The 25496-nt window shown below is 46.7% G+C and overlaps 1 protein-coding gene and 1 long non-coding RNA gene across 3 annotated transcripts in view; both read right to left on the bottom strand.

The window, feature by feature from the left end:
- The window catches only part of LOC310835321, an 88845-nt gene that overhangs the window by 40446 nt on the left and 22903 nt on the right, over positions 1 to 25496 (bottom strand). The gene's annotated exons all lie outside the window — the stretch shown is intronic.
- LOC310835137 (uncharacterized protein) lies at positions 1525 to 16367 on the bottom strand. Of its 2 annotated transcripts, XM_083719919.1 has the most exons (6): positions 16252 to 16367; positions 15218 to 15268; positions 6462 to 6521; positions 4618 to 4731; positions 2685 to 3111; positions 1525 to 1642 (listed from the first exon to the last, which is right to left on the bottom strand). In XM_083719919.1, exons 1-5 carry the CDS (start codon positions 16295 to 16297, stop codon positions 2726 to 2728), a joined length of 657 nt encoding a protein of 218 aa, XP_083576045.1. In that variant the 5' UTR covers positions 16298 to 16367; the 3' UTR covers positions 1525 to 1642; positions 2685 to 2725. The 2 variants fall into 2 exon arrangements, with proteins under 2 accessions (XP_083576045.1, XP_083576046.1); XM_083719920.1 differs by lacking the exon at positions 6462 to 6521.

Raw genomic sequence — 25496 nt, 5'->3', positions numbered from 1 at the left:
GCTGGCAGGGAGGGAGGGAGAGAAGCTGCTTCCTTTGAAACCCGGGAAATTTAAGGGACATTATCAATAAGGGACAGCAGCGGGACACGGCGCTGGGATAAGGGAGTTTCCCACCAAATAAGGGACGGTTGACAGCTATGCACTTTGGTGCCGCTATTGTGGCAGTTTGATGTCACCCCCAAAAGTGCACTCCATTGTCTCTGGAGACTGACGAATGCCCGCAACACCACCACGTTCCTGTTTACTCTGGCTCCAGTGTGCTCCCACCACTGGTGTTTGAAGCCATGGGCACATAGCATTAGCTACAATCCATAGGTATCTTGTAGCTTCTTGAGAAATATTCCTGTCTGATGTGTTTCCCCTCCAAACCGGCTTCCATCCGGTTTGAAAACAGAAGCTACGGTTAAGCTGAGATGTGTACATTTCAGATAGTCATTGCACATACTCTTGATGACAGCTCTGGTGAATAGGAGCTGGGTAGGTGGGTGTGTTTGCATGCGCAATAAATTGAGTAATGAGCATCAGGAGAAGACATCCCCACCCACTTTTCTGGTGTATACAGCGACATAAGAATGTGACTCGAATCGCAGCAAGGAGAACCAACCTCTCCGTGTTTCAAGCTGCTAGTGTGCACTTAGCCTTGAGGAGGACACAACAGGCTTGTGCCCTGCCAGCCCGAGCCGCTTTTGTGGGTGCCCTTCAAAGGAGTTGGCCAGCCAGGCTCCCGACTGCATGGCCGGGCAAATGGCACAGCATGGCCCCACTTGGCTCCAGTGGGCGGGGGTCACTCTAGCAGTGGCACACCTACCCACCCTGGGCACTAGCAAGAAATGCTCCACCACTGCTTTCTGGTAGTGTCCAAGCCACCCTCCCATGCTGCTTTTGTTATGATTCATGTTTTCCATAGCATCATAGTTATCTCCCGCTTGGACTACTGCAATGCGCTCTACGTGGGGCTACCTTTGAAGGTGACCCGGAAACTACAACTAATCTAGAACGCAGCAGCTAGACTGGTGACTGGGAGCGGCCGCAGAGACCACATAACACCGGTCTTGAAAGACCTACATTGGCTCCCAGTATGTTTCCGAGCACAGTTCAAAGTGTTGGTGTTGACCTTTAAAGCCCTAAACGGCCTCGGCCCAGTATACCTGAAGGAGTGTCTCCACCCCCATCGTTCTGCCTGGACACTAAGGTCCAGTGCCAAGGGCCTTCTGGTGGTTCCCTCATTGCGAGAAGCAAAGCTAAAGGGAACCAGGCAGAGGGCCTTCTCAGTAGTGGCGCCCGCCTTGTGGAACGCCCTCCCATCAGATGTCAAAGAGATAAACAACTACTTGACATTCAGAAGACATCTTAAGGCAGCCCTGTTCAGGGAAGTTTTTAATGTGTGACATCTTAGTGTATTTTTGGTCTTTGTGGAAGCCGCCCAGAGTGGCTGGGGAAACCCAGCCAGATGGGCGGGGTACAAATAATAAATGAGCATACACGGCTTGAAAATCAGATGCTAATGCTTCTTTTTTAATCTGGTTAGTTTTTTTGTTTTTTGTTCTGCTTTTGGAGGAAGCCAATTAAGCCTGAAAGGGCGCAGAATTTATTCAGCCGGTCCCACTTGTGGTTTAGTCCTGCTGTGACATCTATTCGAGTTCTGTGGGGGGAGAAAAGAAACAGGCTGTTTAAGTGGGGTTGGGGGCTCCACCTGGTGTTCAAAGAGCTAGCAAGCAAGTTCTTGGAGAATGGAGCCTCTCTCTGGGCCAAGCAAGAGACGCAAGTGGTGCAAAAGCTGGTCTCCCACCTTTTCGTCAACAAAACTAGAATTATCATTAACTTGTATACTGCTTATATGCCCAAATGGTCAAAACACACTTTCCCACCTCCCACTCCACTGTTTCAGGAAGGGTAGGTGGGGGAATGCAGAATATAGTGGTACCTTGGTACTCAAACGCCTTGGTTCCCAAACGCTGAAAACCCGGAAGTGTTCCGGTTTTTGAACATTTTTCGGAAGCCGAACATCCGATGTGGCTGTCGGCTATTGTTTCTGGGGGCCCCTGCACCAATCAGAAGCTGTGGCTTGGTTTTTGAACATTTTGGAAGTCAAACAGACTTCCAGAACGGATTAAGTTTGGCGCTTTTGTTTTTGCTATTTATTTTGCATTTTTGTTTTTGTAGCTTTTTCGGTTAATTTGTTTTTGTGACTGTGTGGAACCCAGTTCAGCTACTGATTGATTGATTGATTGTGTGACTGTGGAAATGGATAAAAGCCCCCCATCCAAACAATGACTATCAACAGTGCAGGTAAGAAAAAAAATTATTTTTGATTTTTATCATCTACAATGTCTTATTTATTTTATGGTACAGTACATTGATTATTGCTTTCATTTTATGGATTGATGGTCTCGTTAGATAATAAAACTCATGTTAAATTGCTGTTTTGGGGGTTGTTTTTTAAAGTCTGGAACGGATTGATCCGTTTTGCATTACTTTCTATGGGAAAGCGTGCCTTGGTTTTGGAATGCTTTGGTTTTGGAATGGACTTCAGGAAAGGATTTAGTTTGAGAACCAAGGTACCACTGTACCACAATATCAGAGTATTAATAGATATTATTTTCAGCAGATTAGGCACAACATGGCTGCCAGTTTCGACATGGTGGACATGGAACTGGTGCAGAGCAGTGCAGGATGCTACTTACCACAGATGGGGCTTTGGAACAAGCATCAGAGTTTAAGACACTTATTCCCCAAGGTTGTTTCCTTGCATGGGTACGGGTCTCACACACCTCCTCCCACAGTGGGAAATAAGGCAACACTTCAGATCATCTGGGCAGTCTCCATCTTCCCCACATGGTGGAGTCTTGCAGAGATTCCGATGTCCCTTCTTTCCATGGTGATGGTGACCACCGCTTTTCTGCCTTCGTTCTAAGGAGCCAGACTCCTCGGAGGAGGAATGGAACTTGGGTTTCCATTCTGAGAGGACCGACTCCTCAGAAGAGGAATCATGTTTTGGCTTCTTGAATCCCTTTCCTTTCGGACGTGGGCCGTGGTCATGGTGCCCATGGTGACGAGGCCGGAAATTTGGGTTTGGACACGATCCCGGCTTCCCTCCCTGGGTAATACACCCTGTTCAACAAATATATGTGTGTTAACAACTGGAAGGTCATTCCTTTTGTTAAGAAGACGAACAGCAAATGGCTTAAGAAAGATGGTTGGTGTTTTCTCATGGCGAGCTAATGGCTGAGCCATATCTCAAGATCTTTCTTCTATGTGCAACAAAGCTTGGAAAGAGACAAGCCATTCAGAGGAAGGTGCTAGATAAAGGTGTGTATTGGGATGAAGAAATAAAAGAAGGAAGTTTTATTTGTTAAAGCAACAATAACAAGCAGAAAGATGGAAAACTCTAGAGATGCAGTTACAGATAGGTAGCCGTGTTGGTCTGCCATAGTCAAAACAAAATAAAAAAATTCCTTCCAGTAGCACCTTAAAGACCAACTAAGTTAGTTCTAGGTATGAGCTTTTGTGTGCATGCACACTTCTTCAGATACACTGAAACAGAAGTCACCAGACCCTTCTATATAGTGAGAAGGTGGGGAGGGGTATTACTCAGAAGGGTGGTGGGAATGGGTGATTGGCAGATAGCTGTGATGAGCCTGTTGACGACTCTGTTGATGACTCTGTTGATGAGTCGTCAACAGGCTCATCACAGCTATCTGCCAATCACCCATTCCCACCACCCTTCTGAGTAATACCCCTCCCCACCTTCTCACTATATAGAAGGGTCTGGTGACTTCTGTTTCAGTGTATCTAGAGATGCAGGGTGTCTTTATCTGGAAATCTGAGTCGAGGTCTTTTTCTACAGAGAAATGTTACAGAATATAGCACTCTGCTTAATGTTTTACCTCGCCTCTGCAGATTGTTATAAACTGGCATTGTAAATCATTGAGAAAGTGGCCGCCTTTGTTGGCTTTGGTTATTTCAGATAATTGTATTCTCTGTGTTTTCATGTCGTTACAAACCCCCTTGGGTGAACTACATCCAAAAGAGTGGTGCATGAGTAATGCTATAGAGAAATAAAATCATACACTGGTAAAATACACCTGTGTAGTGTAACGGTTAGTGTGTTGGACTAGGAAATAAGAGGCCAGGGTTCACATCACCCCTCAGCCATGAGGCACCCTGGGTGACCTTGGGCCAGTCACTGTCTCTCAGCCTAATCTACCATATTTTTCGCTCCATAAGACACACTTTTTTCTTCCTAAAAAGTAAGGGGAAATGTCTGTGTGTCTTATGGAGTGAATGTGTGGTCCCTGGAGCCAAATTGTTTAGGGGCAAAAAACAAACCATGCTTCATCGCCACCCGACACACACACACCAAGAAGTGTATCTGAAGAAGTGTGCATGCACATGAAAGCTCATACCAAGAACTGACTTAGTTGGTCTTTAAGGTGCTACTGGAAGGATTTTTTTTTGTTTTGACTATGGCAGACCAACACGGCTACCTATCTGTAACTGTAATATAAGGTGTGCAATCTTTGTTGTATATTTTGTTGTTTCTTCAGCTTGTAAACTGCCTTGGGTATAGTAATATAGAAAGCGGAAATGAAATGAAACTGTCAAAAAGATGCTCACCAGGTGTTGATGCTGGAGTTGTGGTCTCAACCTTTGCCGTTGTGGTCTCAACCTTTGCCGTTGTGGTCTCAACCTTTGCTGTTGTGGTCTCAACCTTTGCCGTTGTGGTCTCACCTAGAGGAACAAAGCAAATAGCATCTGAAGTGGGGAGGCCATTTTTCTACTGAGAAAATGGTCCTGGGAGGAAGAATCAACCCAACCCAGTCCAGCCCTGGGGTCCTCATCATGCCGTTCCCCCCCCCCTTCTCCCACCCTCCACAGCTGTTATTTGCCAAAATGTGAAGAAAAATATGGGAACACCTATCACAGATCTTGTCTAGTTTGTGTGTCAGGACCAACCTAGGCATTACTTGAGTCAGTCTCTCGATTTAAAAACAGCGCCGAGGAAAAGCAGCCTTGGAAGCTTCAACTGAGGCTGAGAAAGGCCAAGAGAGGAGCTGTTTAATAGTTTTGCTTCCGGGTGTTTGTCCACTCAAACTTCCCACACCCAGTTCCTTCCACAGCCACGTTGCAAAGAGAAAACAGGGTTCCTGTCTTTCTGCCTGTTGCAGCAACTGTAACATGCTGTACGATTTTTATTGTATTTTTACAGGCAATGCCTGGACCACTAAAAATGAGGCTCATGGTGGCTTGTGACCCAGGAATGCTCTAAGTCTTCTTTTTTAAAAAATAATTTTTATTAACTGGCCAATCACATCAAATTAAATCACATCACATAAATTCCAAAATACAAAGCCAAATTTTTAAATTTTGTTGGGGGAACCCATACTTCAAGATCCAAAGGGGGATTCAGATCATCTTCTTATTACTGCGTTAATGTCCAAATCAGTCCCAATCAGTCCAAACAAAGTTCATAATTCTATCCAGTCTTATCTTGGTGTTTCCACATCATATCTTGTTCATATAATTTCTCTTTTTCCTTTACGAGCTCTTCTGTTAGTCTCCTTAAGCCGATAAGCAAATATAATAATCCTGTGTGGATTTCCCGTCCCTCCAAACTAAGTCCAGATGGTTTCCATATATCTCCTTCATAGATAACATCACTCTTTCCATCATAAATTAGGCATTTGTCACTCTTAAGTCCCACCGAGAAGTTGATTTCTCTCTTTCTCCTCCCAGACCCAAGAGCTCCAACAATGCCTCCCAAAATGGCGATGGCATTTTTAACTGCGTCATTCCAAAACTCTTAGCTTTCCAGCTTCGTCTTGAAACATTGCTTTGGTTCGAAAGTTTATCTCCACACAGCCTTAAATCCACAGCTTAAGTCCTTAATTTCTGACTCATTAGGGGAGGGGATTCTTGTTTAATCACATAAAAAAAAAGGAAAGGCAGGTTTTTCCCCCCTCCCCCCTCAGTCATTTGTCGTACCGTATCTTGACGTATCTTCTCATATTTTATTCTTGTCTTGTTATCAGAGATCTCTTCTGTCAGCAGTCTTTACTCCCCCTTTTTCCTTGAAGTATGTGCAATTTATCTTGTCCAAATTGTTTCTTTTGAAGATTCTTGCAACTAGCGGCGCGGATTAGGGACGGCGTCCAGGAGTGCCGGAATCCCACAGGAGGGCTTTGTGCCTAGTGCCCCCACCCCCACAAATTCAGGGGTGGTATAGGGCACAGCAGGCAAGGGCCGCCCCCCCCCAATCCTGGGGGGGTTAAGGAGGCTAATTACCCCCATCCTAGCCTCCAAATTACCTCGTGTGGGTCGGAGAGATGTTATTGTCAGCCATCTTCCGATGCGCCACCTAGTGGCCCCCCAGGAATGCTCTAAGTCTAAGCCATTTCTCACTGCTGCCCATTCCTTTTATCGATGACATTATATGATGTAGAAGAAATGTGTGGACTCACCGCTTATCACTCCAGTAACTACGATTACAGGTGGTGTGGGTGCTGCAGGTTCATCAACATCTGGAGGAAAGGAAAGCATGAAATGGTGTTCTATGAGATTAAACAGATGAATCTGGAATAGTCCTTTCAGGGACATGAAACACTGAATTGCCTTTAAAGGTATATTAGTAGTATTCTATATGGGAACTCTGTTCTTTAGCCACTGAGAGGTCACTTTTGCACCATCCATATCAACAATGGTGGCCGTTCTCATTTGTATGCCTTTCTAAGTTAGTGGTTCTGATAGATGCAAGCAAGACAGACCCTCCAAGTGTCTCTATTTTCCAGGGACGGTCTCAGATTTACATAAGCTGTCCTGGTTTCTGATTTGATCCCAGAATGTCCTGCTTTTCCTTAAAAGGTAAAGGTAAAGGGACCCCTGACCATTAGGTCCAGTCGTGGCCGACTCTGGGGTTATGGTGCTCATCTCGCTTTGCTGGCCGAGGGAGCCAGCCTACAGCTTCCGGGTCATGTGCCCAGCATGACTAAGCCGCTTCTGGAGAGCCAGAGCAGCACACGGAAACGCCGTTTACCTTCCCGCCGGAGTGGTACCTATTTATCTACTTGCACTTTGACGTGCTTTTGAACTGCTAGGTTGGCAGGAGCAGGGACCGAGCAACGGGAGCTCACCCCATCGTGGGGATTCGAACCGTAGACCTTCTGATCGGCAAGTCCTAGGCTCTGTGGTTTAACCCACAGTCTACCTGCTTTTCCTTAGGATGACCCTATTTTCATCGGAGAAATGTTGGAGGGTACAGGAGTTATGCAACCCATGAGCCAAGGAGATAAGTAAACTATACAACCTTTAGAAGACATCTGAAGGCAGCCGTGTAAAGAGAAGGTTTTTTTAATGTTTTATTGCGTTTTTATATATGTTGGAAGCCACCCAGAGTGGCTGGGGCAACCCTGTCAGATGGTCAGGGTATAAATACCGTATTTTTCGCCCTATAAGACGCACCAGACCACAAGACGCATCTAGTTTTTGGAGGAGGAAAACAAGAAAAAAAAAATTCTGAATCTCAGAAGCCAGAACAGCAAGAGGGATCACTGCGCATGAAAACAGCAATCCCTCTTGCTGTTCTGGCTTCTGTGACAGCTGCGCAGCCTGCATTCGCTCCATAAGATGCATACACATTTCCCCTTACTTTTTAGGAGGGAAAAAGTGAGTCTTATAGAGCAAAAAATACAGTAATAAAATTGTTGTTGTTGTTGAATAGGGCATCCCTATTTTCATCAGAGAAATATTGGAGGGTATGAGAAGAGGTCTTATCAGGAATAGAACCCAAGACAGTACACATGTGGTTTTCTAGTCACCCATTCAGGCATTGATCAGACCCAGGCCTTAGCTTCAGCAAGGTCATGGCACTAGTGTGCCTACATATTGAGATGAGAGAGGTTGCTTAGGAATAGGGTTCCAATAATCCACTTCTACGTAGTTAAAGCACCGTGGAATAGCTAAAAACCTAACATTTGATGGGCTACAATCTGGTCTTAATATTAGTTTAATTGCCATGGCTTTGTATCCTGGGCATTGTGGTTTGGTGATGGAGCTGAGAATTTCCTGACAGACAGCCTTGGTCCCACTGTCACAGTCCCTATCTTCCCAGCAAAGAGGGAAATGATTAGTGAAATAAACATTTAAGTCAAACCAGGGAGATACTCAATGGCAGAAAAATCTCAATTCTCCCACAGCATCCCAAGGGACTAGAAAAAGCCCAGCTTGGTTTGGCTTCTAAACGTTGTTGTCACCTTAAAGTAAAATAAATGCTGTATTTTATCTCTCAGTGAGAACGGCCACCTTTTCTTTTTAAGAAGCAGTGGCTGTGTGCCTGTTAACAGCTGCAAAAGAGGCATAAATCACCAGGTGATGTTTTCTCCAGTATAGAGATGCACTGATGGTAACTCTTCTATACTTAGTGCAGCTGTTAAACTGCTTACTTGTCTCCCTGAATTTTTAAAAAAAGTTTTCTACTCCAAATGCCTTCCTAGCCATGCATAAGGCTTCCAGTTTTGTTTTGCTTTTCCCTGGCAAGTCAACTACCTGATTAGCTTCCACCAGTAAAGCTTTTCCTATGATTGTACTGTACTTTGATACCAGGAAATGCTTCACCTGTTAAATTTCTACTGTTAAAGGTGCACAACCTCTTCCCAAAAGAAGTTCGTAATCCCAGTGCTTTTTTTCTTTAAAAAAAATATGTTTAGGGGTACTCTCATTTTCCTACTCATATTGAAACACTGCCCCTCAATGAGGCCAAACTTAGATTCACAAAATGTTTAGGAGTATGCGTACCCCTGCATTCCTCCTCCCAGAAAAAAACACTGAGCAATCCCTATGCACACTTTCCAGGGATGACACACAAACACACACTCTTTCTGAACACCCTCCAGAGATCAGCTTGTCAGATGCAGCACTGCCAGTTGTGTGGGGGGGGGGGGAGGCACCAAAGAAAATCAGCCCAATTTTGGTGTTATGGTTCATAGAATGAATGAAGCAGAAATTAATCTCTGGCTACTCCCCAACACAACAACTGTTAGGGCCTCCTTTCTCTTTAATACACTTGTGTGTGTCACACAAGTCTAGCAACACCACTGCCTGTGCCTGTTTTGGCTGATCAGGTAAAACCCTGCCTCATTCCCAGGTGGAACAGGTGAGTCCTAAGTGGATGGGCGGAGCCAAACATAGCTGGGGTCATAAAAGAGGCAGGCAGCAAGGGTGGGTCTCAGGGAGATTCACTTGGATGCTGTTGTACAGGAGGAGTGGGTAGGTAGCTACCTACCTGGGAACTGTGCTTTTCTGTGTTTACTGTAGATGAGGAATAAAGGTTCTGGGCTTGGTTTGTGAAGGGGGTGTTGGGAAACTGTGTACATGCAGCTACTCACACAGAGTCAGTTAAGGTTTGGCAGACACTCAGAAGGCAATCTGAAAGAGTAAGTCTGCCTGGTGATAACAGAGACATGGAGACAGCTCCCTGATTGATCAAGGTCTCTCAAGGGAGTGATAATTAATGGCCTACCAACTGGAATGTGTTAGTTCAGAGTTCAGGGTTCAGAGTTCTGTGTGTCAGTGTAGGAGTTGTGAGTCGTGTCAGAGAGAGCTAGCTAAAGATCTGTGTTCTGTTCCTGTAAGTAGTCCACTGTATATAAAAAACACCTAACTGCAAGTTCTTGGTTCCTGCTTCGTCTATCCTGTCTGCAGCCAAGTCGCCAATTGCTTCCGTGGATTCTGCGTTTACTCTGCTAGGTCTGGCTAAGGTCCTGCAACTAGTCAGAAAGTTGTGAAACACCAAATAGGTTTTACCAATAGGGAGAGAGAAAGGTAGATGCTTGTTTCTCTAGAGCCTTGCCTTTGGTTTGGAGCCTATGTTGTAAAGTTAAGCGAGTCTGGGGTTGGTGGGTGAAGTGTAGGTGGGCAAAATGTGCCATGAGATGAGAATGGTTTTAATGCATAAATGGCTTTCTCTGGTAGGGCTGTTGGGTAGCATGAAGCAGATGAATTGGGTAGACTTGAGGATGTGGTGAAAGACCCTCACATCTGCACCAAACTCTTAAAGCCCTCTCCACTTTATAAAAAAACAGTTCTGGTCTGTCCCTCTGCCTAGGAATCCTGGGAATTGTAGTTTAAGGGTGCTGAGAGAGAGCTGGTCCCTAACCCACTTGCAGAGCTACAGCTCCTATAATTCTCTGGGGAAAGCCGGGACTATTTAAAGAGGTATAAGAGGGCTTTTGATGTATGCTGTGGCCTGGGGCCAGTGTGGATGTAAAAGTAAAAAGCCTGCATAATGAACAAACATTTGCCCCATTGTTGCCTCTTAATGGACAGTTGTTCTGTGCCCCCCACTCCTGTAGGACCCAGCAGAAATAAGCAGGAAAAATACTTCCCAGTACAGCAAGCTTAGAAAACCCCCACCTGCTACGCCCTAGCTGCTAAAAGCTAGAAGCTTTCCTTCCCTTTTAACAAAATGGCAACCCTACATGGGGAAGAAAACTGTTTCAGAGACTCCGGGTTCCTGATTTGTTGCTGTTCAGAGGTGTAGCAGCCAGTGCTTTTCCTGACAGAGATGCAATGTGTTAAGGCAAAGATTTGCACATTGTAAACAGTTGTGCTATGCAGCACTGCATTTTTTAGGGATGGGCTGGGGAGACCTGGGTGTTTTGGCAGCTGAGCTGTGAAATGTAGTGTGTTAGTATGTTGTTGCTGCTATTTCTTGACTGGGTGAAAATGGGTTGGGGGGGGTCCTGCAACGACAAGCAGTGGGCAGACCCACAACATAAGCACATTCAACGCACATTGAAAGCACATGACTTGTTATACTGGCTTGAAACCAACACAGTTATTGTCCAGTTTGGGTGTTCTACAGCTCCTATTTTGAAAATACGATGCTGGTGGTTCTTACCATTAAAAAATTAATAAGAAACTTTTAAAAAGTACAACTTCCCTATAAGAGTCCTTGCTTCCCCACCTCCTCACAGAACTGCACTTCCCAGCACCCTTAAACTCCAGTTCCCAGGCATTGGAGCCAACTCCTAGGGTATGGTTACCAGATTTTTTCCCAATGAATCCGGGGACACTTTTTTTTTTTTTAATGTTCCATGGCTCTACTGTGCAAATGATCAAGCATAGCAGAAACTCAACCCGCTGTCTGTCTTGTCTACCATTAATTAAGAAACCCTGCCATGCCACAATTCTTTCCTTCCATTTAGCAAGGCAAGGTTCTTGTTGTCCGTAATCTCCATGTAGGTGAAGAGTTGTCTAATTGCACAGTGTACTAGGAAACATCTAGTGAAAGGGAGGCTAGAGAACTCAAAATTTCCATATTTCCCAAATGTTTTCCTAGCCTGGTCCAGTCCAGTCCAGTCCTGTTTCTTAGATACTTGCGGACTAAGCAAAGAGCCACCAATGTCTCCGATTGGAAGGTTGGCCACTTTTCCCATCCACTCCTCCTTCAAGAATATGTCTTTAAAATAACACATGGTTACCAGATTTTTTTTTTCAATGAATCCAGCCCCCACCCCTTTTTTTTAAGCTGAGTAGCAACAGGGAGTCAGTAGTGGGGATGGTGAAGCAAAAGACCCTGGGCCCAAGCACACATGCATATTTTATAAAGGTGCAAAGCCCTTTTTTCACACCCTGTGAAACATAAATGCGCAGAGTTTTTTTAAAAAAACTGTGCAACAGCCCGTCTGTGACTCCCAAGCCTTTCCCGATCTTCTTCCCCCTTTGTTTTGACAGATCAGGGGAGGCTCGGGAATCACGGGCTGGCAGCCATTGCACAGGAGGGGCCAGCCTGGTAGTGCAGTTGGCTCTGGCTGGCTTCAGGAGCTGCTCGCTGCCATGGTACAGGAAAAATGGCAGGCGCCACAGCAGCGAGCAGCTCCTGAAGCCAGCCAGAGCCAACTGCGCCAACAGGCCGGCTCTGGGCTGCCGCTGCCATGTTTCCCAGGGACAGATTGCAAACCTGGGGACATTCCGGGGACGGAATTTGTCTGGGGACAGATTTGCAAATCCAGGGGCTGTCCCCGGGAACATCTGGTAACCCTATCCTAGGGGCTGAGGTCCCTTTGCCCCCCCTAAAATATTTGAGGGGGCCGGAGGGGGCACCCAAAGTTGATGGACACTGCAATTCAAATGATGTTTGTGTGCCATGTCTTGGGGGGCTCCTCAATATTTTGTCCAAGTTGGCCCCCCTGTTCCCAATATTCTTTGGGGGAAGCGATGTGTATGGTGTGTCTCTGCCCAATGTTAGAGTTTTGCTGCAGGTACATCAGACATATTTTCCCTCTCTTGACACCCTGTCCACCTTCTTCCACAGCTGAGCCATGGCAACTCCATTGAGGAAGCCCACCCAGGCCTCTGGCCTGCGTTCCTCCCTGAACGCTGAGGAGTCATCGCCGGCCCACGTTCCTCCCAGCCGCCGTCGCTCGGATGCCGGTTCCACCAGAGGCCCCCAGCTTCGCAAACAGGCCTCGGCCTCATCCCTCCGCTCTGAGGGACAAGCTTGGTGCCGCCGCTCGGAATCCGTCCCCGAACCAGACCCAATCCTGCTCTCTCTGGTGCAGGCCTTGGCCCACACAGGCATCCCGCTTTCTGAGGCAGGCTTCTTCGAGGCTCTCATCACGCGCCCGCTGGGCGTGAGGCGCTTGCTCCCATCCGTGGCCCAGCTCCACCGCAGCGTTCTCCCGGCCTTGCGGCGGCGCCACAAGTCGGGTCTCCGGCAGGTTCTCCACCGCCGCGATACTTTTGTCTTCCTTCATGAGGCGACGACAGGGGACGGGCGGGCCATCCTTGGCATCTCTGTCCTGCCTCTCGACAGGCCTGGGCAGTCTCCGCTGCTCCTGGGTGTGGAGTTCTTGGAGCAGCTGAGCCACCATTTGGTGGCCCGGGCCGTCATGGGCGTTTTGAGCGAAGGGCACATCTTGTCCCACAGGGTGCTGGCTGTGGTCACTTCAGGGAATGCCCACATGATCCAAGCCTTTGCTGCCAACGGGGTTCTGGGCACGGTGTTGCCCACTGCCCTTCACATCCCCTGCCTGGCGCACCAACTGGAGCTCGTGATTGAGCTGTGGCCAGATAAGTTGGAAAGGCTGGTTTCTGTGCTGCACCTCCTGGAGGAGACATTCGGGAGGCGGGCTGCCCTGCGCCACCGTTATGAGCTGTTTCTGAGAGAGCGCGGCCTGGCACTCTCCCTGCCCGTTCCCAGTAGGTGGACTGGGCCGGAGGCTTGGCTGGAGAAGGCCGGCGTCATCGCAGAACATCTCCCCGTCCTGATGGAGTTCGTGGCAGCTGATGAAGAAGAGGGTGCCGCCATGGCCAAACTGCAAGCGCTCCTTGGGTCAGGCAGCGAGGAGTTGGTGGCGGAGGCCACCTTTGCAGCGGAGCACGGGGCAGTCCTCCTGAGCACGGCGCAGTTCCTGCACAAGTTGGGGGAGCCATTAGCGCACCGGGCCTATGGCGAGCTGGAGGCCTTGCGCATTGCCTTCTCTTACCACCTGGACACGGGGTTCGGGCCAAACACCAGGAGGCAGCTGGCCCTGTGCCCACCTCGTTTCGCATCGCAGTTCCGCGAGGTCCTGGCTTGCAGCCTCACCCGCCTGGAGCACTTGCTCAGCTCTCACCCTGCGGTGCCCACATTGAAGGCCGTGCGGGCCCTTGATCCCAAGCAGGTGGGCGCTGTGGGCTGGAGCCAGCTGCTGCAGCAGGAGCAGGCCATCCCTGGGCTGGCAGAGGTGGCAGAGGTGGAGTGGTTCCGCTACCAACAGCTGGCACAGGCGGCTCCTGCAAATGTCTCCCTGCCTCAGTGGTGGGAGGCGCAATCTGAGCAGCTCCCCACCCTGAGCGCCCTGGCCCAACGGTACCTCTGGCTGCCACTGTGCATGCCCAAGTCCCCTTTCCTCCCAGGAGACGTACTGAGTGGAGCAGGTGTCGAGGAGGGTTTCACAGACGAGAGTGTTTGCCTGTGGCGCACGCTCAGGTATAACCGCAACCTCTGTTAGCTGGCGACTTCCACCTGTGTCTAATTCTTTCCACTGACCTTGAGTCCCGTTTTGAACAGCATTGAGAACCCAATTCACGGCTACCCAATTTCACCTCTAGAGTCACAGCCTCTCTTTCTCTCTCATCCAAGGAGCACTTGACTTGTTAACTAGAACAGAAGCCACAATCTTGTACGGCAATAAAGCATTTAAGATCTGCATAGAAATGTTTTGTCCTCCTTGCTTTCTCTAAGGAGATGCTAGGAGCATCTAGTATCTGGGATGCAATGTGGGAAACTGTGAGCATTCTCAGCAAGAGGTGGGTGCAGAAGTCCGTCCCAAAGAGGGCCCTGATCCACATCTCCCAGGAGCAATGCCACGTGCCCATCGAGGAGGGTAAAAGGTCCTCTGATTTTCCCAGTGCAATCAGAGTCATGAATGGGTAGAGTTAGAAGGGACCCTGAGAGTCATCTAGCTCAGCCTAATCCCGAAATTTCATGTATGTATTAGCCAGTTTGATTTTGAGGTACATCTAGCTATGGGCATATAGGCAGGAGAAAGTGTTGCTCCAGCGTCCATACTTTTTTTTGGGGGGGGGGTCTGGAGCCCACAGCTCCCATCTTTGCTTACCTGCTTCCTCTGCTAAAAAGTAAAATTGCATTTAAAGCAGCCTGAACATTGCCAAATAAGTATGATCAGTGGGAGACAATTAAATCATATGCAGAATTTTAAGAACCAAAAATCTAGGTATCCAAAAGAATTTTTAAAAATCCTCCCAAATTTGGATTTATTGCAACTAGGGGAAAATACTGGAATGTCTGGGGTAATGATCTCTTGATGCAATGTCCTATAACCTCTCCACAAGCTTTGTGCAAAGATTTTTTTTCTTTCTCCTTTTTCCCCCATTGCTGTTCGTTTTTGGTAATCATGCTGACAACATCATTAAAATTGGTTGGTTTGGGGGTTTTTTTTAAAGTCATCCAGCTTATTGGAACAGCACGATATTCTTCCCTTTTTTTTAATCACCTTCTACCAGCCGAAGGGAGGTTCCCTCTCTCTACCCTGCTTCCAACTAAGAAGCTGCTTCAGTTGCCAGCTGACCTGGGCCTATGGAGCTCAAAGGGGAGATTCCTGGTCACATCCATTGGCCAGGGGAGTAAGCGGACTGTGTGTGTGTGTGTGTGTGTGTGTGTGTGTGTGTGTGTGTGTCCCTGTCCCTGTGCATAAATTGTAGAATTTTGTATTACCTCCTCCCAAGTCTTCTTTCTTATCCTCTGGTAGCAAGTCAGGATATACACCTGCAAAATAAAGGAATAAATAACATCTTACTTCACCACTGCTGTTCCTGTGCTGGCCTGGATGTAGTCACTGTATATTGACGCAGCTGCTCAATTTTGGGGGGACGGGGTGGCAGCCGCTATTCTCTCTCACCTCCCTGCCCTGCCAAATGCAGGATGCATTTTTGTTTTTGTTTTTAAAAAGAATAAAGCTTTCTCACTGAGTGGCATGCTTAGTTCAAAGATAAAAGGGTAATTAGGCAAGGGCGAAACTAGGCTTTATTTCATCCAGGTCGGGGACGCAGTTTGGCACCCCCTTTCTTGCACACACATTTGTATAAAAAAGGTAAAGGACCCCTGGATGGTTAAGTCCAGTCAAAAGTGACTCTGGGGTTGCGGCACTCATCTCGCTTTCAGGCCGAGGGAGCCGGCGTTTGTCCACAGACAGCTTTCCGGGTCATGTGGCCAGCATGACTAAACCACTTCTGGCGCAATGGAACACCGTGACAGAAACCAGAGAGCACAGAAATGCCATTTACCTTCCCGCCGCAGCGGTACCTATTTATCTACTTGCACTGGTATGCTTTCAAACGGCTAGGTTGGCAGAAACTGGGATAGAGCAACAGAGACTCATTCCGTCGTGTGGATTTGAACTGCCGACCTTCTGATCGGCAAGCCCAAGAGGCTCAGTGGTTTAGACCACAGCACCACCCACATTTGTGTACACACATGTGCATACCCATGCGTTCTACCTGTGATTGCCATATCCCTTGAAAATTATCTGCTGGTCTATAAATCTCCTCCACTTAAAGCCTTGTGACTGAGGTGAGATACAGATTTTTGACCAGTGGTCTTCGACCTGTGATAGCCCTTTCATACATGCTAACCATCACTTGCCACTAATCAAGAATGTGGCAGCTACATGTGTTATCTTCAAGTGCTGAACAAGGTCTGCATGAACCAGCCCTCTGGTCCCTGAAGCGCCACTAATTCTACGGACTTACCTGCAACTAAGAGCAGGAAAGACGCTAGGAACAGAATCCTGGCCATCTTGAAGGGGAGCAGGAGTTTCTCTAGCTCTCTGCATCAGTTCCATTTCTTTATATATGCATCGCACGCAATGGTTGAGGCAACACCCTCTGACATTAAGCATCTGTTTAATTGCATCATTTCTGGAAGGTCGTCATCGCTGCATCTTATTTCCATCTGCTCACCTGGCAAATGGTCTATAATCCTGTGATGTTCCCTGGCATGACGGACAATGGTTTCAGGTGTTGCAGCAAGGTACAAACTGTTCATTAAAATCAAATCATAGCAGGGTCATTGGCCCTCTGGCAGGACTGCTTGCTCAAAGGTCAGTTATTTTGGATCAAGTGGTAAATTATTCCTTATTTCTCTGGCACACAGCTAAGGGATCCCCAAGCCACAGTAATTAACAGACGCCAGTTCTAGGCTCCATATGTGTGGCACAGTGATTTAATTATGATAATTGCCCTTGGCTTCTGCCTTACCTCGGGGTATGGGTTCAAATCCAGATTCCAGTGGATGTGGGACAAATCGTAGCTTGCAGGTGTGTGCATAATACCTCTGGTATCTCCAGTATAAAGATATAAATATGAAGCCACACTGCTAGTCCCTGAGTCAGAGGTGGGGGACCTGTGGCTCCCTAGCTGTTGCTGAACCACAACTCCCCTCATCCCTGACTATTGGCCATGCTGACTGGGGCTGATGGGAGCATTTGAAGGGTCAAAGGTTCCCCATACTTGCCCTAAGCCTAGTCTTGTCCCTTCTGACTCCGGGGTCTTTCTCATTCTTGCTACGTGAGCTCCTTTTAAGATTTAACAGCTGAAATTTGGACCATCTATGTGCAAAAAAGGTCCGTATAGTAAAAGCTATGGTTTTCCCAGTAGTGATGTATGGAAGTGAGAGCTGGACCATAAAGAAGGCTGATCGCCGAAAAATCGATGCTTTTGAATTATGGTGCTGGAGGAGACTCTTGAGAGTCCCATGGACTGCAAGAAGATCCAACCTATCCATTCTGAAGGAAATCAGCCCTGAGTGCTCACTAGAAGGACAGATCGTGAAGATGAGGCTCCAATACTTTGGCCACCTCATGAGAAGAGAAGACTCCCTGGAAAAGACCCTGATGTTGGGAAAGATGGAGGGCACAAGGAGACGGGGACGACAGAGGACAAGATGGTTGGACAGTGTTCTCTAACCTGCATTCGTTTTGGACTACAACTCCCATTATCCCTAATCATCGTCCATGTTGGCTGCAGAAGATGGGGGGGGGATTGTAGTTTGCCACATGTGGCCTATGGCAACTTCATACCTTCTTGAATATAAGTGGACCTGACTTCAGGTTAGTTTATGTGGCCTCGTGTCACAGGATTTGGCTACTACCAACAACCTGAAGCTCATAGGTCTTCCACGTCTCTCCAGTTTAATCTTCACTAAATGTCCTCAGCCCAAAAGATACTCATGTGCATATCTCCGACTCATTTTTGCTGGCGCAAAATGTCCCTTTGGCTGGGCAGATACCCAGATCCTTTGCCATTTTGCAAAGGGACACCACCTGGCCACAATTCAGTCTTGCCAAATGTTAAAGGTAATGCATGGCTAATGAACCGAGATACTTTAAATAATCCATCGCTACGTGATTTAATGCTCTGGTGAACAGATCACTTTTATCTTGATAACCTAATCAAAGCAGTACATTTTTTTATATATAAAAAAACAAAATCAGGCACTGTGTATTGAGAAAGTTGGGAGTGTCACAGAAAATGAGAGTTTATGATGCCTGCTAGTAGAAGGAAAGGAGAAGCAGGTGGAGTCGGGAATTTGCCAGTACGGACTCATTGTAATCGTCATGGCGTTTTTTAGAGGAACTGTGAATCTTTTAGATGAACTGTAAAACTTTCCGCTCTGAGCTGGCTTTCAGTGGCCAAGGTTAAGTAACTTGGGTGGTCATTGTCATTTGACTGGGGCGTGTGTTTTAACTCTTCCCTGTTTATAGGTGGGGTAGGCAGTTCTGCAATGGTTCCATATGTTGCACACCACACTGATCTCTGAGCCGTGTGAGATGCCAGGAGCTTAACCCAGGGCTCGTGTCTCCTTTGGAATAAGGCACAGTGGAGCCTGGTGTCTGTACGATATATGGTTTATTTGCAGATATATACAACCTGGCACTGTGGGTTAAACCACAGAGCCCAGGGCTTGCCAATCAAAAGGTCGGCGGTTTGAATCCCCGCAACGGGGTGAGCTCCCATTGCTCAGTCCCAGCTCCTGCCAACCTAGCAGTTCGAAAGCATGAAGTGCAAGTAGATAAATAGGTACCGCTCCGGCGGGAAGGTAAACGGTGTTTCTGTATACTGCTCTGGTTCACCAGAAGCGGCTTGGTCATGCTGGCCACATGCCCGGAAGCTGTATGCCAGCTTCTTCGGCCAATAAAGCGAGATGAATGCCGCAACCCCCAAGCCGTCCACGACTGGACCTAATGGTTAGGGGTCCCTTTACCTTTACCTTACAGCCTGAGCCAATAATAATAATAATAATAATAATAATAATAATAATAATAATATAATATTTGTACCCCGCCCATCTGGTTGGGTTTCCCCAGCCACTCTGGGCGGCTTCCAGAAAGACCAAAAATACACTAAGATGTCACACATTAAAAACTTCCCTGAACATGGCTGCCTTAAGATGTCTTCTGAATATCAGGTAGTTGTTTATCTCTTTGACATCTGATGGGAGGGCGTTCCACAGGGGGGCGCCACCACCAAGAAGGCCCTCTGCCTGGTTCCCTGTAGCTTTGCTTCTCGCAATGAGGGAACCGCCAGAAGGCCCTCGGCGCTGGACATCAGCGTCCGGGCAGAATGATGGGGGTGGAAACACTCCTTCAGGTATACTGGGCCAAGGCCATTTAGGGCTTTAAAGGTCAACACCAACACTTTGGAGGAATTCACAGCATTAACACCTCAAGAGGAACTTATTTCTCCCATACCCACAGCCTTGGATTCCAGAAGAAATCAGGCATGGCTCTGTCTCTCAGCTGCCCAGCCTGATTAATCCTGCTTCTGGTTTCCAGCTCACAAAACTAAACTCTGTTAGTCTTTCCAACGAACAGACAGACTGTGTCTAGCTAACCATGCCCATTTGCCCTCTGGCACAGAACCACTTCCCTTGTTGCCTTAAAGATCCATGCTTAGTGGGCCATTACCAGACTGGCCTGTCTATTCCAGCAATTGAATCCGAGCTGGATCCGGGAATTAGAATGGCGACTCAGGCATACAGTCTACCCCCTCGTAACGCATAACACTTCCTCTCCACAAAAGAACAAGGCATCTGTCCCCAGATGTACAAACAAACAGTAGAATATAGATTCCCGGTAGAAAAATTATCAAGGCATTAGAACACACATGCTCAAAAAGTCATAACACATCCATGGGCTGGAGCCTTGGGTGAAAGCAAGAAAAGGATGTGCCAAACTTTCAGGGTGATGCACACATAAAGGGATAACTCTCCATTGCTCATACGAGCCAGTGTGGTGTAGTGGTTAAGAGCGGTAGTTTCGTAATCTGGGGAACCGGGTTCGCGTCTCCGCTCCTCCACATGCAGCTGCTGGGTGACCTTGGGCTAGTCACTCTTCTTTGAAGTCTCTCAGCCCCACTCACCTCACAGAGTGTTTGTTGTGGGGGAGGAAGGGAAAGGAGAATGTTAGCCGCTTTGAGACTCCCTAGGGCAGTGATAAAGCGGGATATCAAATCCAGACTCTTCTTCATACAGGATTTGTGTTTCCTTTTGGGAATGAGGCATCGCAGAGGCTATAGTGTCTATGATATACAGTGGTGCCTTGGTTCTCAAACGCTTTGGTTCTCAAACTCGGAAAACCCAGAAGTAAGTGTTCCGGTTTTCAAATGTTTTTCGGAAGCTGAACATCCAATTGGTTATTGTTGGCTATTGTTTCCAGGGCCCCTGCAGCAAGCAGAAAAGCTGCGCCTTGGTTTTCGAACATTTCGGAAGTCAAATGGACTTCTGGAACTGATTAAGTTTGGTGCTTTTGTTTTTGCTATTTATTTTGTGTTTTTGTTTTTGAGGCATTTTTGATTAATTTGTTTTTGTGACTGTGTGGAACCCAGTTCAGCTACTGATTGATTGATTGATTGATTGATTGATTGATTGACTGACTGACTGACTGATTGATTGATTGATTGATTGATTGTGTGACTGTGGAAATGGATAAAAGTCCCCCCCATCCAAACAATGACTATCATCAGTGCAGGTAAGAAAAAAAATAATTTTATTTTTTATCATCTACAATACTGTCTTATTTATTTTATAGTGCAGTACATTGATTATTGCTTTCATTTTATGGATTGCTAGTCTCGTTAGATAGTAAAATTCATGTTAAATTGCTGTTTTAGGGGTTGTTTTTAAAAGTCTGGAACAGATTAATTTGTTATGCATTACTTTTTATGGGAAAGCATGCCTTGGTTTTAGAACGCTTTGGTTTTGGAGCGGCCTTCCGGAATGGATTAAGTTTGAGAACCAAGGTACCACTGTATGGTTTATTTGGACATATATACAACCAGAGCCTACGATGGAGGGGTTTCACAACATTGACACCCCAAAAGGGTATTGTTTCTCGTATAGCAACAGCCTTTGATGTAAGAAAGGGACGCGGGTGGCGCTGTGGGTAAAACCTCAGTGCCTAGGACTTGCCGATCGTATGGTTGGCGGTTCGAATCCCCGCGGCGGGGTGAGCTCCCGTTGTTCGGTCCCTGCTCCTGCCCACCTAGCAGTTCGAAAGCACTGAGACCGCTTTATAGCGGGAAGGTAAACGGCGTTTCCGTGTGCTGCGTTGGTGCTGGCTTGCCAGCTGCAGCTTCGTCACGCTGGCCACGTGACCCGGAAGTGTCTTCGGATGGCGCCGGCTCCCGGCCTCTTGAGTGAGATGAGCACACAACCCTAGAGTCGGACACAACTGGCCCGTATGGGCAGGGGTACCTTTACCTTTACCTTGATGTAAGAAGACCTGGGACAGTCTCTTTCTCTGCTTGTTTCTAGGTCACATCACAGCAAAACTCAACTCTATACTTCAAACTAAGAGTTGAAGTATGGGCCCCACTTATTTGCATCTAGCACAGATTCCCCTTTCCTTTGTTCTCTTAATATCCAGGTGATCACCTCAACAGGAAGCTAACCTGGCTTGATTAGCTTTTCACCCTTGCTGGATCCAGGGATTAGAGGTGTCCATCATCTACAAACTCATAACAACACATTTTTATTGCGTATAGCAGTGTTTCCTAAACTTGGGTCTCCAGCTGCTTTTGAACTACAGTTCCCATCATTCCTGGCCACTGATCCTCCTAGCTAGAGATGCTGGGAGTTGTAGTCCAAAAGCAGCTGGAGACCCCAGTCTGGGAAACACTGGCTTATAGTCTAATAATGATTTATTGAAGCTGTTGGGAGGGATTTTCAGCAAGATCTGGAGGGGCAAAGGTTCCCCACACTTGATCCTGCCCAATAGCTTCTGCATTCATATGGAGCTGTTCTCCAGGATTGCAGACTGGTCTACCTGGAAAGGCATGGGGTTCAATGCGCTAAGCGTATGCTCTGCCACGCTTTATGTGCACATGTGCTTTGCCACCAAGATAGGCTTCCTCCCTAGTCTTTCTCAGATGGAATAGTATTGTCCATTTCTGGGAAATGATCTATAATGAAATGAAAAAGGTGTTTAAGTACACCTTCCTGAAGAAACCAGAGGCCTTTCTCCTGGGCATGGTCGGCCACTTGGTGTTAAAGAAGGACAGAACATTTTTTATGTATGCTACAGCAGCAGCAAGAATCCTTATCGCAAAGTATTGGAAGACACAAGATTTACCCACCCTGGAAGAATGGCAGATGAAAGTGATGGACTATATGGAGTTGGCGGAGATGACTGGCAGAATCCGAGACCTGAGAGAGGAGCTGGTGGAAGAGGACTGGAAGAAATTTAAAGACTATCTACAGAAACAGTGTAAAATTTATGAATGCTAAAATGATGTTGGATTAAAAATAAGTGGCATTAGTGATAAAGTTAGAAAGAGTATGCAAAAATGAATTGATGGATGAAGATATTTGAGTTGTGTTATGTTAAGATACAAAGTTAAAGATCATAAATTGAAAGAGGGCAAGGATTTGCTGATTTGATTATGTAAATGGGAATACAAAAAGGGGAGGTGTGAGGAGGTCAAGGAAACAAGGTAATGAGCTTTAAAGTTAAAAAAGGAAAGATGGATTTTTTATTTTTTATTTTTATTTTTATCAATTTTTGTTTTTTGTATTTAGTATTTTTCTCTTTTTTTCTCTTTTTTTGCTGTATTTTGTTATGATTTTGTAAAATCTCAATAAATATTTATAAAATAAAAATAAAAATAGTATTGTCCAATGCAAGTTCAGGGATAATATACTGTTACCAGATGAATCCCAATCTTTTTTCTCTCTTCTCCTTCCCAAAACACCTTGCAAAAAACTTTCCTGCCACTCCAAACCAGTGCCGGATTTACATATAAGCCAAACAATCTATAACTTAGGGCCCCACTCTCTTGGGGGCCCCCCCAAAATTAAAGGAAAATAAACCTGGATGTACATTTCCAAAATATAAGATAAAAAACAAATAAAATAAAGCCTACATACAGCAACAGTGTTTTGTGTTGTGTAGACTCCTATGATGTAAGTCATGGGCCCCGCCTGCTCCCTAAAATATCACTGGTTTGCTCATTTCTATATATAGGGTGCCTACCATTCTGCATGGACTGGTTGTATGGCAACATGCACAAATGGCTTTAGATACCTCTTACCATACCTCATTACCATATAGCATATATTCAACACAATAAACAGCGACAATTTGTTGTTGACAAGGACAGCTGGACATATAAAGGGCCCCATTACCCTTAGTAGTTTAGGGCCTCATCAAACCTAAATTCGGCCCTGCTCCAAACACGCACCTCATCAGCTTGGCACCATCTTTCTCCCCAGGCCAAAGGATTCCTCTCAGATGGCCAGTGAATTTCGTAGGGGTTTTTTTTAGCAAGGGACTAACAGGGCTGCCCTCTCAGGAATTGCAAGATGTTGTATTTCAGGCTGTGATGTGACCATTGGCCAGAAGGTGGCGCTGTTGGGTCAAACTGCATTACAACAGCTTTAAATACAGAAGAGGAACACTGTTCACAGATTAGCGAGAGAATTTCCAAAGAAATGTGGTGAGCTCACCCCCATGTACCCCAAAATGAAGCATAGCTGTCAACCTTCCCTTTTTTTGCGGGAAATTCCCTTATTCCAGTGCCGTTTCCCGCTGCTATCCCGGATTGTTAGATAACCCATAGACTGATTCCTTATTTTCAAATCTGAAAGTTGACAGCTATGAAATGAACGTGCATGCCTTGGGTGCTGGAAAAATCTCTTTGTCAGATATCTAACAGAATAATTTCCACCTGAATCAGGTGTGCCAACTCTAGGGGACGGAGGTGTTTTCAGCCCCCTCAATATTAGACCACAGGGACCGGCGCCAGGGTTTAAATGAAATGAAAAATAAGATTGTGGGTTTGAGTTGTGAACTGAGGAGTCTTTGCCCCCCAATAAAATATTTGAGGTGGTTGGAGGGGCCCCAGAGTATTGCCATTAAAATGGTGTGCGTGTGATTGAATGTGTGGGGCGGGACTTACACCACGCCCCCTATATTTTATTCAAGTTGGCACCCCTGGGTATGCCTGAGTTCCTTTGCACATGCTCAGGAGCATTATCTCACTGATTTTTCATGACTACTTTTCATCTATCCCTTGATCACTCCTTTTCCCGCACAGAAAAAAACTTCCTCCTTACCTGAGGAAACTGGAGAGGATATATATATTCATCCCTCTTACAGGAGCGGAACAAAAACACTGCCTAATATATGGGATAACAATCATTATTCGGTGATGACGGGGAGGCACTCTGCACATGCCCCAAGGCACTTCTGTATTGCTCCGGCTTGCAGAGGGCAACAGAACTTTCCTCAAGCGGCTGCAGGATTTAAAAGCTCAAGGTGATCTACACTGGCTCAGGAAAACGTCTTAACACCCCTTTTTGCCACAACTGGCAACCTGGATGCCTCTGGAATGGTCGCAAACAAGCCACAAAGGCAACAGCCAGCCCCTGTTGCTTGCCCTCTTACCCTCTGACACTGAAATAGCTGCTGTTCCTGAACATGGAGGCTCTATTTAGCTGTCATTTATTTAGCTACTTATTTAAAGCACAGATATGCTGCCTTCCCGAGGCAACAAACATAAAAAAGACATAAAAGCCTAGGACCCACGTACCTACGGGACCGCCTCTCCTGGTATGCCCCACGGAGGACCTTAAGGTCCACAAATGACAACATTTTGGAGGTCCCAGGTCGCAAGGTGGTTACATTGGTCTCAACCAGGGCCAGGGCCTTTTCAGTACTGGCCCCGACTTGGTGGAATGCTCTGTCACAAGAGACTCCCTGGAAAAGACCCTGATGTTGGGAAAGATGGAGGGCACAAAGAGAAGGGGACGACAGAGGACGAGATGGTGGGACAGTGTTCTTGAATCCACAAACATGAATCTGACCAAAGTGCGGGAGGCAGTGGAAGACAGGAGTGCCTGGCATGCTCTGGTCCAGGGGGTCACGAAGAGTCAGACACGACTAAACCACTAAACAACAACAACTTTGGGGCTTGGTAAGCAAATTGCACCCTCTAAAACACACAATGTCTTTCAAGACCTATCTGCGAATAAGCCCTACAGAAATCAGTGAGGATTCCTTCTGAGTAAGGAAATCAGCCCTGAGTGCTCACTGGAAGGTCAGATCCTGAAGCTGAGGCTCCAATACTTTGGCCACCTCATGAGAAGAGAAGACTCCCTGGAAAAGACCCTGATGTTGGGAAAGATGGAGGGCACAAGGAGAAGGGGACGACAGGACGAGATGGTTGGACAGTGCCCTAAGCCTAGTCTTGTCCCTTTTGACTCCGGGGTCTTTCTCATTCTTGCTACGTGAGCTCCTTTTAAGATTTAACGGCTGAAATTTGGAGCTTCTATATGCAAAAAAGGTCCGCATAGTTAAAGCTATGGTTTTCCCAGTAGTGATGTATGGAAGTGAGAGCTGGACCATAAAGAAGGCTGATCGCCGAAGAATCGATGCTTTTGAATTATGGTGCTGGAGGAGACTCTTGAGAGTCCCATGGACTGCAAGAAGATCAAACCT

The sequence above is a fragment of the Podarcis gaigeae genome, assembly GCF_964106915.1.
Source record: "Podarcis gaigeae genome assembly, chromosome: 17".
Taxonomy (NCBI): domain Eukaryota; kingdom Metazoa; phylum Chordata; class Lepidosauria; order Squamata; family Lacertidae; genus Podarcis; species Podarcis gaigeae.
Note: the sequence above shows the minus strand (reverse complement) of the source record. Positions and strands in the feature narration are given on the sequence as shown.

Coding starts and splice junctions, on each gene's coding strand:
- LOC310835137 (XM_083719919.1), bottom strand. CDS start 16,297: ATGGCCAGGATTCTGTTCCTAGCGTCTTTCCTGCTCTTAGTTGCAG. Junction 6,522..15,217: donor GAAAGAAGACTTGGGAGGAG/GTAATACAAAAT, acceptor CCTTTCCTCCAG/ATGTTGATGAACCTGCAGCA. Junction 4,732..6,461: donor AGTTACTGGAGTGATAAGCG/GTGAGTCCACAC, acceptor TTGTTCCTCTAG/GTGAGACCACAACGGCAAAG.